The sequence below is a fragment of the Mauremys mutica genome, chromosome 8 (assembly GCF_020497125.1).
Source record: "Mauremys mutica isolate MM-2020 ecotype Southern chromosome 8, ASM2049712v1, whole genome shotgun sequence".
Lineage (NCBI taxonomy): Eukaryota > Metazoa > Chordata > Testudines > Geoemydidae > Mauremys > Mauremys mutica.
Genome location: NC_059079.1, coordinates 23,061,478 through 23,079,627, shown reverse-complemented (window position 1 = coordinate 23,079,627; position 18,150 = coordinate 23,061,478). Strand labels below are relative to the sequence as shown.

The 18,150-nt window shown below is 43.7% G+C and overlaps 1 protein-coding gene across 4 annotated transcripts in view; it reads left to right on the top strand.

The window, feature by feature from the left end:
• The window catches only part of SLC44A5 (solute carrier family 44 member 5), a 187,169-nt gene that overhangs the window by 152,439 nt on the left and 16,580 nt on the right, over positions 1–18,150 (top strand). For all 4 annotated transcript variants that reach the window (XM_045027390.1, XM_045027392.1, XM_045027391.1 and 1 more), the window contains exons 10-18: positions 1,672–1,784; positions 2,207–2,338; positions 4,201–4,300; positions 7,650–7,742; positions 9,295–9,382; positions 11,182–11,444; positions 12,326–12,420; positions 12,847–12,950; positions 15,763–15,836. In XM_045027390.1, the coding sequence (XP_044883325.1) occupies positions 1,672–1,784; positions 2,207–2,338; positions 4,201–4,300; positions 7,650–7,742; positions 9,295–9,382; positions 11,182–11,444; positions 12,326–12,420; positions 12,847–12,950; positions 15,763–15,836 (1,062 nt within the window). The remainder of the gene's footprint in view (positions 1–1,671; positions 1,785–2,206; positions 2,339–4,200; positions 4,301–7,649; positions 7,743–9,294; positions 9,383–11,181; positions 11,445–12,325; positions 12,421–12,846; positions 12,951–15,762; positions 15,837–18,150) is intronic.

The following is an 18,150-nucleotide window of genomic DNA, read 5'->3' as shown; positions in this document are numbered from 1 at the left end:
GAGACAAAGTAATGTTATGCAAAGGTCAAAGTTTCTAATATGGTCATTCTTCAGAATGACCTGTACTGTTGAAACTATTGGATGGATTTTCTTCGTACTTTATCAAAACTTCCTCCTTTGGTTTCAGAGTAAATCTGGCAGTTTCCAAACAGAATGCAGTTTCCATGCGAAAGTTATGGGTATGATACTGTAGGATTTTATAGTGGAAGCCAGTTCGTTACAGCCTTAACTATGGAGAGACACCTGCTTTTCCACAATACCCAGGAAGATCTGCAGCTTTCAGTTCTCAGACCCTAATTCAAGAAAGCATGTCTATTCACAGCAGCTCTGAAGAATGTGATTCACTTCAGCCACATGCATGAGTACTAGTGAAGACAGTGAAAGTAGTTAAGCATGTACTTAGGTTAAGCATGTACTTAAGTATTTTCCTGAATCAGGGCCCCAATCTCCAAATAGTCCAGCTATTTTTGAGGAGGAAAGTTTTGAATGATGAACCATTCAGTGAGAAAGCAGGAGATGTCCTTGAATGAATGAATGTCTTGTGCAGGTTATGGTGAAGAGATCTCCAAAGCAAGCTGTGGCTCTTTCTTTTTCACTGTCTGCTGCACAGTTGTAAGGTTTACAAGCCCAAAGAGATGGCTTATCCATCACAGTCATGTGGTCCTGAGTCTGATCTTTGAACCAACTAGTGATCACTAAACAAACTTTAAATTAATGGTTATGGATTTTGTATTTCAGTGGGTACGTCTTCAAAGTCCAGGGTTCATAATAATTTATTTTGTTTTGGCCTCTGCTAACGTCATCATGAAATTAAATGAAATATTTTACTGGTGTGTCCCACTTGACTGCGTGTTGGGATTATATGTGAGAGGAGACTGGCTTATATCTCCTATGGCTGTACATTCAGATACCTGTATGCGTGTAAAGGGTTTACACAGCCATCACTGGTTTTTTTTCTTTGTGACTTGCATGCTGGGAATGAAACCAGAATTCACACTGCCTTACCACTGATTTGAGTAGGCTAAAGGAAGACACTCACTGGGTAGCTGTTTTTTTCCCAATTGCACTGCTGGTAGGTCATTGCCAATGTCAGCTTTTTTCTCTTTCTTTTTAATGCACATTTTCTTCCCAACTCCGATGCACTGCACATGACTTGTTTGGAAGGATAGAAAGGAAAGTGTTTTATTCTCAAATTCAAAGTTCCTATCTATTTTTTCAAATGATGTTCTTATTTAAGAACCTAAATTAAACTAACCACACATGTACACATCCTTCCAGTTTGACACTTCTCTACCCTTGCCTAGCCATGGCCTGAAGATGTCACTGACTCAGAACCTCAGCCGGTGTAAATCAGCACAGTCACTGCAATGAAGTTATACCAGTTTACTCTAAGGAGCTGGCCCATCATTTGTAAATGTGTCTATGAAATGTAATCAGACTGCCTAGAAACATATTGCTCAACAGACTGGTTTCCAATAGTTGAGGGTATCCAAACTTTAAAACACTCACCACTCATTAGACTTTCAAAAGGAGATTTGGAATAAAATTTTAGACCTGTCATTCTGTATTGTGTGAAAGAGTGACCCTCCTTTTGCAGTAAATAGAATGCGCAAGGAGGAGGGATGCTCATGCCTGTTTCCCTTATGTTCATGTTGTCTCCTGTCTTTCCAGTGGTCTGTTCATTGCAATGGTTGTGAGCCTGCTCTTCCTTGTGCTCCTGAGGTTCACAGCGGGGGTCCTCTTCTGGATTTTCATCCTTGGTGTGATTGGAATTATAGGATATGGTAGGTGTTAACTCCTATACTCCCTAATGAGGAACTGCAGAGAGATTTTGTTCTTACTGCTGATGTTCATACAAGGAAATCTGTAATTACTGCCAATTAAGTTTAACTTAATCAGGTGAAATATTGCATAGGTTTGAAAGGGTATTGAGGGTTTTTTTCTTTAAAGAAACTTCTGCTGTGGCCCTGATCTTGCAAACGTTTACCACCACGTGTACATCCACATGTAAGCACTTGCAGGATTAGGCCTTCTATATTTGCACCATGATTTCTTTTTTGTTCATGTGGGTTTATAAACCACTAGTCTCATGATCACCTGTAGTTTTTGCCTGTATGGAATGTTGAAGGCAAAAAAAAACAGAGGCTCATTCATGTTTACAGCGTCTTCAGAAACACTCAGCTCTTACTGGTTTGTTTTTCCAAAGGTATCTGGCATTGTTACTGGGAGTATGATCATCTTCAGGGGACACCTGGATCTGACCTCACGATCTATGATATTGGCTTCCAGACTGACTTCAGAGTGTACCTGCAGCTGAGGCAAACATGGTTAGCATTTAGTAAGTGCCGTTTAAAATTAGTCTCTATTAATGCTTAACCAGGAGAACGAATCATCAGCTGGTTGGTGCAACCTATGAAGTACCCCTTTTTACAGATGCTGAACAAATATCCTCCTTTAGATAAGTTTCTGGGATCTCAGTGCAGTGAAGGTTTTTATTATATTGTGCAGTTTTCAGGATTACTAGTTTATCTGGCCTAGATGTTGATCTAATCACATTACTAACAAATGTGGAAAACATGCACAACTGGTAGAACACCACTCTTATTGCGATGTCCCTCTTTGTCTTATTGGTGGTGGTGAGGGAGAGGGTTTGACTTGATTAGCAGAGAGTAAGACACTCCCTGGGATCCTGGCCAAGTTGCAGGGGAGAGGGGATTTGCCTTTCCCCATCCATCCATGTATCATTCCTTCCTTATGGGCACCACATGCAGTGTGAAGGGAGGAAGGGATGGGGTGTTAGATGGGGACCAAGTGGGCCATTGTCTGCATGACTGGCCAGTTCAGGAGAGGTGGCTGACCATGATTGGTCAGCTGCACTCCACCCCCACTGGCAACTGCCCAAGCAACACCCACTCTTTGGGAGTTATTGGGGCCTAAGGGTAGCAGAACTGGGTCTCCTGCATGCTGTGGGCCTAGCCAGATCAGCCCTCATGGGAAATAATTTTTCCTCTGGACAAGATTGGCTGACCCAAAAAAGATGTTTGCTTGTTTTTAACTTCCTCACAGCATGCGGGAGGCCTGGTTTGGTGAGCACAGCATTTATGGTGTTGCAGCTTTGTGGTCAGTGTCAAGCGTGGGGTATCTCTGGGGGTAAACATAAGCACAGGACCCGGGCATCTGCTGGCCAAAGTTTGGTCTTGCTGGGGTTGGGGTGGTCTCTTAGGTCTAGTGCAGATTGAGGCATTTCCCATCTCTGCTCTCATGCCTTTGAGCCAGCGGGATGATAGGAGATCTCATCAACTGACTGGATACCAGGGATGATTTAGGCACTGTCTCCCTTACTTCCCTGACTCCAGGTTTTGTGGCCTTGGCATAAGGCTATGTCCTCCCACATTGGACCTTTTGCTTCCTAGGGCTTGGAGTACCATTGAGCCCATTGTTAAGATGATTTAACAAAGCTGCAGTCTGCTGCACAAAACCTATGTGCTGTGTCTCTGTTTACCTGCATGTCTGAGTCAGTGAGCTAATGGGGGCCACTCACCAGTTGCTGAGGTGAATCTCTTTCAAGTAAGGCCCCTAGAGAATATTAGTGTTGTACCATGTGTCCCTATTCTCTCCTTGTATCTTGCTGAGATGTTGGCTTGCCCTGTATAAAAATGGGCCATTGACTTCAATGGAATTACTTCTGCATGACACCAGTGTAATGGAGGTCAGAATCAAGCTCTCTTAATTAAAAGGCTGAATGTCCATCTATGTTTTATTCTTTTTCCTATGTCCAGAGACTACAAATTAGCAGCAATATAGTATAACCATTGAAAAATGCTTGTTTCTGAATAACCCGAAGTTTACTTTAATGGAGTGCATTAAGGATAAATGATATTTTATGCTAAGTGCTACGGACATATGTTTTTAAATAGATGACTATATTTGTGAACTGCCTGACATTGCAATGCTCCACTTTCCTTTGTAAATTACAAACACTAATGTCATCTGTCAAGGCTAGCAGCTTCTGTGGGATTTCCCAAGAATGTATTAAATGGGGATTGAAAGTTGGCCTTCGCAGTCAGAGAGAGAGCAAGCATGTTCTAGCATAGGTTTCTTGGAATTCATGACCAGGATTGTAAAGTACAAGGTGGAAACCACCAATGTAGAAAGGCAGTGTGTTGGTTTGATTTTTGAGTTTAATTTTCGTGCTTGCAGTGATAATACTTTGTATTGTGGAAGTCTTCATCATACTGATGCTGATCTTCCTGAGGAATCGGATCCGGATTGCTATTGCACTCTTGCAGGAAGGGAGTAGGTACGTTTCTCTGATTTATTGATTTTTTTTTTTTTAATTGTAATACCCTCCTTGTAATACTCTGGTGGGACTTGATCCTGCACTGCCGGGGGCAGAATACGGCGGATAGAAGCACAAGGGGAAAAATGCTAAACAGTCCAGGGAGTGCAGGGGAGCCTGATCCTGCATGAATGAGAGTGTGGCTTTATGGCTGCTAGGTTACTCCTGCCTAGTAGAAGTAGGAGGGGCTCATAGGAGAACGGGTAGCTAGGCAATCATTTGCATGCTGAGGGAGTGCACTTAAGCCCTTATATTCTCAGACACACCTATTCTCTGCCCCCACCTCTTCCCATTTTAAGGTACCAGATGTACAAAGGTCTTCAAACATATGTTCATTCAGCACAGAGGACTACATCTAGCGCTGAATCTTGCTTGTGCCAACGTGGAGCTTCCTTTCATACTTGCAAAGGGAGCATAAAAATGTTGTGTGGCCTGCTGTGCACCAGACAAGGGCTTGTAGGATCAAGACCTTGGCATCCATCATAAATAGGGTCAAGTCTCATTGGCAACTAGCAGTAGGATTTTCAAAAGTGTTGCAGTGACTTAGGAGCCCAGTCCTGTTGATTAAGGCACTTTTGAAAATTCCACACTCAAAAACCTTCTGAAAATTTGATTATGCAGAGAAAGTAACATTTGAGAGTAAATATCTTTTAAATGTCTCCTTTAAACATTGGGATGGTTACTGTGAGGGGTTTAACCGTATTTTTTAGAGTAAGGTGTGTGTGTTCGGGGGAGCTTGATATAATCCATTTGGAAGGCTTAGCTGACTGTCATATGGTGAAAAAGGTAACTAACAAGAGTCAAATTTTGCCTTCAGATCCAGGTGTGTTATACGCATTGATTTCAGTTATTGCTCAGATGAATTAGTACCAGCGATGATATACAGTAATAGAGTAAACACTTCTTCCTGTTAACAGTCTCACAGGCAGTTTTCAGGTAGCAATTTATAACTTCCCTGCATATACTTGGTCCTTCTAGTAAACACAGTGCATCAAATTCTCTCTGTTGCACCAGTGCAACCCAATTGATTTGATGGAGTTGTGCCAGTGTAAATGAGGACAGGTTTTTGGGTCAAGTGGTAGGCTACACATGTGTACCCAAGAACAGAACTTAGTATAGAGAGCTAGTAGATGGTAGGTAGTCACGGTGCTACCAGATTCATCAGAGCAGTGCCGAATCTGAATTGTGACCTCTTCCCGTCCCTGATTTTTTATTTTACATTCCTTGCCATCCCAGTGCCTGTAGTATCAGGACTTAGGGAGTCTTTTGTGGAATTAGGGAAAGCTGAAGTTCCATAATCAACCTACTTATTCCCCTTTCTACAGCTATGCATGCAGGAAATAGCAATCAATTTTGGCAGCACTACACTTTATCCTTTGGATCCTGTTCATTATAATTCAGAAACAATTTACACACTAAGACACTTTTATTCAAAAATGTGACAGATAGAAACACTTCAGAAATTTCATAAACTTCCTGCTGGGAGGTAATAACATCCTCTAGATTTTTTAGCTACACTGAAAGGTCACTTGAGGGCAGTACTTTTACACTCAATGTATAACGCATGAGGTGAAACGCTGTAAGTAATTACTGTACACCTAACAGACCATGCCCTGTATTCAGGATGATGGAAAATAAGTTGCTAATGACTGGGAATCAAATTATTTTTTTCAGTACAGTTTAACTATTCTTTCAGTAAAATTACAATGTATAATAGTAATGAGCTGTTTGGAATACATTGATAGAATAGTTAACAAGCAGTTTGTTAGAGTAAACTGTCTGTGGCTTCACTGTTAACTAATAAGCCTATCATTAACTGCTGAAAACTACTGATTTGTGATTATTTCTTAAATAGCATAAAAGTGTGCATGTCTGTATGACTCATAATGCACTTATTGTGCCTGCAGATCCAGGTATGATTTGACAATAAAAAAACACTACTAGAATGTTGCCATTGACCTCGTTGTCACACAAGACTGATTAACTTATCCCCAGGGCCTTCTTATTTAACAGCAGGAGTGGAGTAAATTTGTCTTCCATTTGCTTTCTGGGAACTGGCTCCTGGAAGTCAGCTGGCAGCAGGAGTGAACAAGTCAGGGGAGAAGCACAATGGGGGAAGGAAAGGCAGAAGGAGAAGGGAGAGTGGAATGGTCAGAAGACCGCGTCAGGGGGCTGTGGAAGGAGAGGTTCAGAAGGAATAGGATGAGGTGGATTGGAGGAATGTAAAGGAAAATGGGAGAGCAGTGTAATCAATCCACATGCTTTAGACAACAGGCACACTTTTTATAATCCACATGCAGTTAGCTGCCTGTACAATTATTTCCTATGCCATCACCACGGTATCTAAGAACTAACCATCCTCATTATTCCCCTGTGAGATAAGTGCAGTCATTTTCTAGAGAGGCACTGATGGCTTAAGTAATATATTTAATGCCACAGAGGGAATCCTTGTCAGAGCAGGGATTAGAACGCTCAAGTTCCTAGTTATCTGTGCCCATGCTCTGACCACACCTTTTACTCATTGGGACTAGTGTCTGGTTTGTCAGCTACTAAAGCATAGGCCTCTGTCTCTTGAACTAAAGAAGAGCTTCCTTAGCTGGTAGCAGTAGAAAGCCCTTTATCCTTTCTGTGGGCCAGCAAATTTAAGCAACATCACATACACACACACTCTTACACAGAAAAATTATACATTACAGTGGTGATGTAGCAAAATGGACTGTGACTCAAGAGAAAAGGAGAATGTCAAGGGTCCAGAGCATGCAGTGCTCAGTAGAGCAGAAGGTCCCAGAGCAGGCTGGATCTGTGAACACTAGGAGGAAGGCAGGAGGGAGGATGTACATGGGAGTTCTAGGATATACAGGGGCCCAGGGGAAAGAGCGGGTCTAGGAGTTGAGTAGTTTGGGGGCATGGAGAAGACAGGCAGTGGGAGGGGCAGTGTCTGAGGCAGACAGCAGCTGGGGGGGGGATGTGGGAGCAGAATGGGTTTATGACCTGGGATTGAAGGAAGGTAACAGGGATAGGATCAGGGAGGGCAAAATCAGTGGAAAGAAGGGGACTGGGAACAGAATATAGCAGAGATTTGAGGAGGGCAGCCAGATGAAGGAGGGGGAGGAGAACAGACAAAATGAGATGGTGACAGAAGTGAGGCAGTAAGGAGATGGTACTGGCACTGCTCTGGGATCCCAGCACTAGGTGACACCACCAGTATCAGTGAAGAGAGAAGTAAAAGGGTTAATGCTAAAGGGCTAATAAAAAGTAATTTTTTTGTTTTATCATTCTAGATTTCAACCTTATTTTGTTTCCTTTGTAGGGCTATTGGCTACATAATGTCCACATTATTCTACCCCATTATCACCTTCGTTCTCATTGCAATCTGTATTTCCTATTGGGCAGTGACAGCTGTGTATCCTTCGATATGTCTAAGTATTTGTACCTCATTATTGCGGTAATATCTGAATAGTTCGCCAGATAACTGTGTAAATGCTCACATCAGCCTTCACTCTCAACGAGCAGGACATTGGAGGTAGAGGCAAAATCCTTACGTAACTGTTTTCATTAAGGTTCTTCTCTTGATAGCTGATGTGGGATGAAGCCACTGTAGAAACCCTCACTTTGCAGTATTGAAATGCCTTTGTGCTTTCTTACGAGATTCTGAAGAAGACTAACACCAACAGATTGTATTTCTCACAGACATCATCACCTGGAGACATACTTCACACCCACCCCTATGTGCCCTACTGTTTACACAAGGAATAAATAAATGCACTTTTCTTCTGCCTTGCTTCTCTCAAAGTGGCTGGCGTGGCAGTGCGGGGTGAGACGCAGAATTGGGGATGGCAGTGATGTTCACACACCTGACGTGTTAGTGTGTTTGTAGATCCAGTGGACAAGGCAGTGGGAAATGTCCTGCACCTGGATGTATTGTATCTCTTTCCCTCTCACATCTTATCAAGTGGGTGCATGAGGTGCTGTACGTAGCTCCTGTCTCATTGAGCTCTGTTCCATCATGCTGGCTGAGACTGTATTATAACACCTTCAGAGAATCATAGCTGTTAGAGCAAGCCATTAGGTCACTTAGTCCATCTCCCCATCAATAAAGGATTCTGTACACTGGGTTATGGTGTACATGCAGGACTTTATATTTTATTTAAAAAATAAGTCTCAGGGAGAAATTCTCCCCAGTGGGCTTAAACAAGGCACTGTGCACTATTTAAGCCTCATTTAAGTCCTTAATATGGGTCTTAAATGGTACATAGGGCTTTGGGTGAGCCCACTGCACAGGGCTTATTCACCATAGAGCGTATGGCCTGCACAAGACTTCACGTTCCTTAGTTTCTTAGTTAATCTGGGAGCTCTTATTTGCTCCCTTGCACTTTGCCATGTTTTTCACTGGCAGCTGCAGAGCCTGTTCTGCTCCCCACCCTGCATAACCACCAACAACCTCTCTGTAAAACTGCTTGCTACACAGAGGTTTGCCAAGCAGCAGAGGGAGGAGTCAGGACGCCTTCACTGGGTGAAGAAGAGTCTCTTATTTCTGTTCTGAGCAGTATTAACTCATCCTCTCTGTTCCCCACTGCAGCAGTCATAAGCACGGGAGCTGGCCAAGAGCCACTGGCAGTAGGGTCACCGACTAGTGCATGCTGCCATAGTGATGTGTGCAGAGGGGACTAAGAGCAATGTGGAGGTAGCTCCTTCCCTGAGTCTGGGAAGTGTGCAGACTTCAGGGCAGGGTTTTCCACAGTTCTCTAGCTTATGAGGAAAATTTAGATGTTACTTGTTAGCCCTTCTGCTTATATGCTGGCCACATGCATAGGAAGAGGTGGTGCTCTAAAACTGAATCTCTCGTCAACCCACACAGGTTTCAGGGTTACTGATCCCCTATTATATTGTTTAATGTGTGATGGAATTTATGAACCTGTGATTCTGTGAGTTCCTCCTTAATACAATTCACTCAGTTTCCTGTCTACATCAGGGGAACCTGTGTATAAAGTAATGGCTAATCAAACACTATGCAAGTATGCAAACCTGACCTGTGACCCAGAGGTAAGCATAACTAATAACTGCCTAGGAGGGGGAAAAGAGGGGGCATGCTAATTATATTAATGTATTGACATTCAGTATATGTGTAGTGCTTGTTTAAAGACCATGCATACTTGTATTCCACTCATTTTTTGTGTTAGGTCACATAATACTTAGCACTAGGTAGCATTGTGCATGTTCAAAGTACTTTACAAGCACCAGGTAATTAATTCTCACAACCACCCAGTGAGGAGGATAAGTATGAATAGCCCTGTTCTACAGGTGAAAAAACTGAGACACAGAGGTAAAGGCTTAAATTTTCAGAAGTGTCCACTCATTTTTGGTGCTTCAGTTTTTGAGATACCAAAAGGTACCCACAGTCAGTGGCCAGTTTTCAAAATTTGGGCCTTAGAGACTTTTTCCAAGGCTGCTGAGCAAGTTAATGGCAGAAACCCAACTGGGTACCACATCTCTCAGCTTGCAGTCATATGGTCTTGCTACTAGACAATACTGCCTATCATAGCAATGAGGATAAGTTAAGAAAATTTACAAAATGCTTAGCAAATATTTTGGCATTTATTGGGAGCAGTTAGATCACGTTGGGCTCTGACTTTGTTTTGGGAGTTCTTCCAACACAAAAAATGTTATGAAGCCTAACATCAGTAGAAATGTTTCCAGATATTTTAAATGCCAATGGAAACAGCTTGTTTTAAGTAATAGATATCATTCCCATGAAATGCATGCCTCCCAAACACTACAGCACTCTGCTGATGTCTGTGAACCAAAGGAGAAAGATTCAGTCTGACCATTCTGTTTTCATTGTGCAAGCTGGGCAAATGGACAGAGTAAACAGCACAAATAGAGAAAAGTAAATTCAATTCTAAATTTTTTTTATTGTTATTATAATCTAAGGGGAGACAGATAAGAAATTCTGTGACCGGATCCTCAGCTGGTGTAAAAAGTCATAACTCCATTGACTTCTCTTGAGCTAGCATTTTACACAAATTGAGGATCTGGCCATGAGTTTTACATAAATATGACCAGCTGCTGTGTAAGGAAACTGAACAAGTTGTGTATCAGGAGAGGGGATTTGTGTAATTCAGATTCTGAATCGTTAAGCCCCAGTCATGTAAAGACTTGTGTTTGTGCTTACGTTTGTGCATAGTGAACGGCCCATTCACTAATCACAGAGCATTAAGTTAAGCATATATCTTAGTCTTTTTTAGTATTGGGTTTTTAATAAGGCCCTACTTGAATCATGGAATGATTGTCAAATAATTGCAGCTGAGTTGCAGACAAGACATGGAAAATCATGGAAAAGTAATAATGGATCTTTTTTAATTGTGGTAATTTGGAAAAGCCAGAGAAAACCTAATTGTTTAAGAAAATTTTGCTGGAACAATATAAACACTCAAGTATTATGTTAGATCTGCTAATTTTTCTGATAACTGGACATTTTGCTGCAACTATGTGACAGTCATTAATATGTGGGGCTAATAGTGGTGCTGTCAGCCCTGGGCAGCCGGGGCTCCCACTGTCAGCCCCAGGCTGGTAACAAAATTGCGGTGAAAGCCTAATATTGTGGGATCCACAATTTCCACAATATCACAAATTAAGTAGGGCTTTAGTTTTGAATTATTTAAATGAATTAAAAACATTTACATTGTAGTTAGACTTCCACTTGTAGCTCAGGATTTAATGAGTTAGTGAAATATCTAGCAGAATATATGAATTTTTGTGCTCAGCCATTTAATTTCAGAAATTGTCCTGACACATCCTGTTCATTGCTTATGATTATTTTTGTTGTTTTTCTTTCTGAACAGACTTTTAACACAACCAATGTGACCAAATTATGTGTTGGTGCTCAGTGTACTTTTGCTTTCTATGGGGGAGAAAGCTTCTATCACAAATACATCTTCATCTTTCAACTCTCCAATGCTTTTGTCTTTCTGTGGCTGGTAAACTTTGCAATTGCACTGGGTCAGTGTACCCTTGCTGGTGCCTTTGCCTCTTACTACTGGGCCTTTAGAAAACCTGCTGATATTCCAACATGCCCACTCTTTTCTTCATTTGGACGAGCAATACGGTAAGGATAAAAATCTGGAGTTTAATCTCTTCGTGTTTCCTAGTGCTGCTCATAACTCATAAGGAAACAATTTCATTATGCTTAGAGTATCAAAGGAAAACAATTATGTAGAAAAGCTTAGTCATTAAGGGCTCAATCATTCTAGTCATTACGGACCTGCATTTTGCTTTTGACTTCAGTGGTGTGACGAGCAGATCCAAATTAATTAAGTGCCTGAATTTCAAAAGAGTAGAAGCTCTGAGAAATTGCATGCCTAACTTATACAAGCAATTACTGCACCTGCATATGCAAATCTGTTATAGCAACCCTCTAATGGCTGTTAGACACCTAAAAAATACAAATGATCTCACTGCAAACACAATAGCGATGTGTGGATATACACATTTTTGTGCATGGGTCTGGGCTTTTGCTTTATTGAAAAATCAGGAGCATATTGACTTATTGTGTAATTATTAAAAGCACTGTACAGTTTAAACTTACACCCAATATTTAAATTTGTACATTTAAATTATATCAGTAATAATCTTTAGTTAAAATTAGCAAAGGAAATGACATTATGGATATAAACACTTTTAGTACAACACAATTTATAGGCCTTTTGTAATTGTAGTATCTCTTATTCATATTGTATCTAGCAGGGCAAATTGTTCAGCTAACACTAGGGTTATTCAGAAGCATTTAGTAGAGGCAACATTTCACAATCTTTCGTCAGCATCCAAGTTCTTAGCAAATTTTGCATTGTTGTTAATCTTTTTCAAAAGACTATTTGCAGATTTCACAGTCCATAAGATAGTTTATCATGATATTTGCGAAGGTCAGTTCAGTTATGTATTGCTGTTGTCTCCTGTAACATGGTAAAATACCTCTTTGTTTTGTATTAGATATCACACAGGTTCACTAGCATTTGGATCATTAATTCTTGCAATAGTCCAGTTGATTAGAATAATGTTGGAGTACCTGGATCACAAGCTGAAAGGTGAGATTTCTGAACTTGCTGTAGAATATTAAGAATTCATCTTATTTTCCAAGATGGTTCTTCAGCTATAAAACATCTAAGAGGCAAATCCTGGGCTGGTATAAATCACTGTAGTGCCATTTGAAGTCAATGAATCTATGCTGATTTACCCCAGCTGAGTGTTTGTCCTTGAAAGTTTAATATAAGAATTGATGTAGGAGATGGATGTGATATAATGTAGGGCTAGTGGGCTAGATTCACTCTGGAAGGGAGAAAATTGCAAATCCTTGCTCCAGTGATGGGACAGGATTCTATCCTGGGGGAGAGCTGGCAACATTTCAACTACTGACCTATCTCTGGGGATCCAGCCATTGTGGGCAGCCTCTCATATTTTTAAAGACCACTCATCATGTGTCTGCATGTTCTGCTCTCGCTCCTTTTCTGCAGGTACACAGAACTCCTTTACGAGATTTCTGCTCTGTTGCCTCAAATGCTGTTTTTGGTGTTTGGAAAAATTCATAAAGTTCATAAACAGAAATGCCTACATCATGGTGCGTATTTTCTCTCTCAGCGTGTTCTAGCATCATGCCTGCCGCACTACAATCAGTATCTTAGATATAAGCCTCAAGGCATAGGCACTGACTCCATGGGTGCTCCAGGGTTGGAGCACCCACGGGGAAAAATTAGTGGGTACTCTGCACCCACCGGCTGCCAAGCTCCCCGCCCCACCTCACCTCCTCCTCCACTTCTGCCTCCTCCCCTAAGCACGCCGCGTTCCCGCTCCTCCACCTATCTCCCAGCGCTTCCCGTTGTCAAACAGCTGTTTGGCAGCTCTTAGGACTTTCCAGGAGGAGTGGGGAGGAGCAGGGGGGGAGGCACAGTCAGGGGTGGAGCTGGAGAAGAGGCGGGGCAGAGGTGGGGACTTGGGGGAAGGGGGTGGAATGAGGGCGGGAAGGGAGCGGGGACTTTGGGGAAGGGGTGGAATGGGGGTGGTGCGAGGGTGGTGCAGGGGCAGGACTGGGGTCGAGCACCCACCAGGAACAGTGGGAGTCGGCGCCTATGCCTTAAGGTATGCCTATAGTACACTGCACACCAGTGGCGGGGACATGTACATGTAGCTACATGCTGCAGTGACAAGTAGGCTGTTTCCACACTTAGGTATAGCTACATGGAGCAGTGAAAGGCTCTGGCAGCTTCCCGTTGCCAGAGCCTTTCCCTGTTGCTGGAGCCTTTCACTGCAGTAGGGAAAGTCTTCAGCAGCAGGGAGGCAGCAGGACACTGCACTGCTAAAAATAGCCTAAACTGTGCCTCGCCATCTAAAGTGCTGTTTATACCTGTGCTAGGGGTGTGTGCAGTGTCGGTACTCTGCAAGCCTCCATAAGGAGTGTGCAGTATAGATGTATCTGCAGTCATCAAAACTTTAATGTTTTGCTCTTTAGCTATGCCAGGCTTAACTTTAGCTACAGTCTGTCACTGTTTGACTCTAGAAGGTAAAGAATTGGATTTTAGTGACTTTGGGGGAATTCATATGTCCCTGCCCCCCAAAATGATAGTCTCCTTTTTCCCCTCCCCCATCCCTCTTTTTTTTTCCCCTAACAGTACCCATCAGAAGTGGAGATACAGTATGACTGGTTAATTTCACCCCCCACCTGCAATTCAGACACTGATTTCAATAGGAATGTCACTACATCCTGCAAACACTGTATATTACATACCTACGTGATATTTTTGTTAAAATGTGCTGCTATGAATAAGGAAGCTACAGAACACTCAGCACTTGTACTTGCCAGTAAAATCATAGAGCCAAATTCTGCTCTCAGATCCAGTGGTATAATTCCAAAGGAGCTGCATTGGTTTCAGGAGAGAGATTTCAGATTTACCCCATTGTAAATAAGAGCAGAATTCACCTTGATGTCTTGTTTTGACCTGAAACAATTTCAGTAAAAGTGTTTTGCAGTCTAAGAGCTGTTATCTCAGAGGAAGTGACTCTAATGTTTTCATTAAAACCTCATTTGCTCCAAAGGGATCTCAGAATTAGTGCAGTCTTCAGGGGAGGAAATTTTTCTTTCTACAGCCTTATCTGCATGGCGAAAATTGACCAGCATAGCTATTGTGGTATAATTTAACTATTCCAGAATATTTCCCCCACGTGGCGACACTGTTCTGGAAAGAAAGTGAATTTATTAAACTGCGTGAGCTGGAAAATTACTCTGGAATAAAGTCACTTTTATTCGAGTCTCCACTCAGGCAGCTATTCTACAACAGCTAGTACAGAATAGCTTATTCTGCAGTAGCTATGCCAGTCAGTTTTCCAGCGTAGACAAAGTCTTGACTTTTGTGGGTTTTTTTAAAAGCATTTAATAACCTATACTAAAATAATACTGAGGTTGTCTAGGAAAAGCAAGGCATGTCCCTATTAAAGCTGTTGCCCTTCTTTTTGGATACACTGTGCATTTCGACATGCAAATGTAAATCCAAATTAACTCAACTAAAGCTAATTAGAAGTAGCGGTGAGCAGAACCTGGTCCCTGATAATGCTGCAGTTTTGCAGAGCTCTGAACAAGTAGGGCCTGTTTTGATCTTGCTCCAATCTTACACTGATGTAACTCCATTGACTTCAATGGAGTTACTCCTGATCTACTTTGGTGGGAGATCTGAATCATGTTCAGGGCATCTGATCTGTGTAATAAGCAGCATTAAGGGAGGGGGGACAGCCTTAGATGGATTTTGTTAGTTTGTGCCTCCACTAGCAAAAGGCCTGAGCTGCAGAGTTGAGATCTGGACTGAATTTCCCCAAAGGTCAGGGGCATTTGGAGCCTGGGTTTTGCTTAAGACTCATCTGTAGCCTTAATCTTATTTTAAAGTGGCTTTTTTGCATTCAGTTATTGTGCCTAATCCCTGCACAAATCCCAGTAGTGGCTTTAGGCTTGTTTGTGGATGGATAGACCACAACGCTTCTCCCTATATACCCCTCAACTTGCCATCCTCAATTCCTCAGCTATAGGCAAGCTGTCACAGAGACTGTGTTCCCCAGCTGCTCTATTTGGAAACCTAAGTATTGTCTCCACCTCCTGCCTTTCCCTCCTGCAAGCAGGTCACCAGAGGCAGCAGAGCCTCACAAACAGATGATTTGGAGAGGTGGGTGGGCTGAGAGATATTCTGCCACAGTTTGGTGAGAAGTAACAGGAAGCAGGAAGTGTATTGTGGGACGGTTTATGGATATGTGGAGGTGGGTGGGTTTGGTCACAGGTGGGAAAGAACTATGTAGGGCTCTAAATGTGTTCATTTGCATAGGGCTCCAGAAAACTTATGGCTGTCCTTGATTAGCTATATAGTTAACAATCAACTGTTACTGTTTTACAGATTGCGATATATGGAAAAAACTTCTGCACCTCAGCAAAGGAAGCGTTCTTTCTGCTAATGCGGAACGTGGTGAGGTAAGAGGCCGTGGTTCCTGTTGCTGCTATTACACTCTGAAAACTCACTTTCGCCCCAAGAAAATTAATTGTAATGGGTCCTGCCTTCACACATTGCTCTCCCTTTTAGCAGCTCCTCGTGCATCTGGCAAGCCATAGAGCTAGTCTGAGATAGGATGATTTTATTTAACCTGACAGACAGCTTTGCTGCGGGTTAATTGGTTGACATTGTAGGTGGCTAGGCATCCCTGGTAGCAGCAGCAGGGCTGTCAAGAAAGCAGTGGGGCCTACTGACAACATTTCTATTGATTTATTACACACATCATAAGGCACCTATCACCGTGGTATGCAGGTGTAGCTTGCAAGGCTTGAGGTTGGGTTCACATTTTCTAATAAGAGGAGCAGCTAGATCTAAGCCTCAAAATTCCTGGAAGGAAACTTGGGGAGAGGGCAAGGGAGAGGGAAGCAGGCTGGGAGGGGTGACAAGGAGGGAGGGAATGTTTTTGCTTTTAAAACCAAAGTCTATAATAGGTATCTCTCCTAGTGTTGAACCACCGCCCCAAGCCCCCTCGCTCCATTGCTAGGGCCGCTGCTGAACTCCTTATGCTAATCAACACTCCTCTTCAGTGCTCCTGGCTCTTCCTGTAATATCTGAAGATCAGAAAGAATGGGAGCAGGTTGCTGATTAGAACAAGCCCTTAGGAGGAGGCCATGTTGGAGCAATAGGAGGTAGCCTAATTACCAGCAAGAGGCACATTTAAGGAGGTTAGGTAGTTTAAATTATTCAGGAAAGGATAAGAGGACCTGGATGGTGAGGAGCAGGAAGGGAGAGACACTGACTGAGAAGAGAACGCAGACAAAGACTGGGGGAATGGAGTTTCTAGACAGAGGCAGGAGGAGAGGACTGAGCTGTATGTAAAGGTTCCAGGACTTCCTTGTGGGTGCAGCTATTCAGTTAAGCACCCCTGCCCATTGCATACCAGAGTTAGACAAAGGGCTGCTTGCTGAGGAGTCTCCACTCCTGTTATCAAGTGTAAATACCAGAACAATGTCACTTCCAATTTGCAGTCCCCATGCCACAGGGGTGCTGTAATGGTTCCTCGCTCTCCCATGGGGAGGGAGGCCACTCAGTCCAGTCCCGTCTGGCCAGAACCAGAATCCACAGGACAGTCAAGAGCGCACAATAGGGCTGGGCAACCAACAGTCACAGTCAGACTTTAGCCTGGGTTTGGGCGGCTCATTCTGCCAGCCCTTAAGCAGAGTCTATACCTGAGCTGGGGCCTGGGCTTGAGGAAGCTCAGGCTGCCCGCAATAAAACAGGTTCAAGTCTGGCTTTAGCCTGGGCGGGGCTCAGGCAGCCAGCCAGTCTGGGGGCGCTCCTTCTTCAGAGCTGGAGCTTCCTTGCACAGTGTAGGGCGTCGGCCACCGCGGGGTGGGGTAGCAGGGGAATGCGGGCCCACCCTACTCCACCGCATCCCAGCCCAGGGCCCTGGCAGGGGCCGGATTGGCTACCCCTACGTTGGCGGGGATCCAGCCCCAACATGCCAACGGAGCCACCCCTGGCTCTGCAGCCAGCTGCTCCATGGCTGCCCTGGACCACTTCCTGCCTCCCCGGGGTTCAGTAAATGTGGCCTCCAGGCCTCTTCCGGCTCCTTGGGGTACACAGTGGCAGGCATTCCGGGCCTGTCCTCGTTGGCATCTGGGGATCAGGAACAGCCAGGTGTAGGTTCCCCTCCGGGACGCTGCAGAACAGGCAGAGTGTCTCCTTCGCGGGCTCTGCCACAACTGTGCTGCAGGGCCTGCCTTTTATACTTCCGGCCATGCCCCGGTACTTCCGGCGAGGGGGGGCAGGGCGATCTAGGCTCTGCCCTCCAAGGGGAATGTAATGGTCCCTTGCTCTCCCGCTCGGAGGGAGGCCGTTCGGCCTCACTACAGGCTCCCGCAAAGCTAAGTTCAACTTCAGCCCTGGGTGTCGGGACTCAGGGCCCCAGAGTTCAGCCCCATGTGGTGGAGCTTTGGCTTTCTTCCCTGGGCCCCAGTGAATCTAACACTGGCCCTGCTTGGTGGACCCCCTGAAACCTGCTTGCAGCCCCCAGGTTGAGAACCACTGTCTTACAGTACGTGTTAACTATGTGTGCTAAACCATCTGTATTTAGCTGTGACACTCTGAGTACCTTCCCAAGAGCTCTGTGGGCCATGTCGGCATTACAAATTTTGGGCAATGAAAGTTACATCGGTATAAAGCTGCTGCAGATAGTATATCACTTCTGCGCACGCATATTTGGCTCCTTTTACAAGTGCTGCATGTACTCACCAGGGGTACTTGTGTCGATGC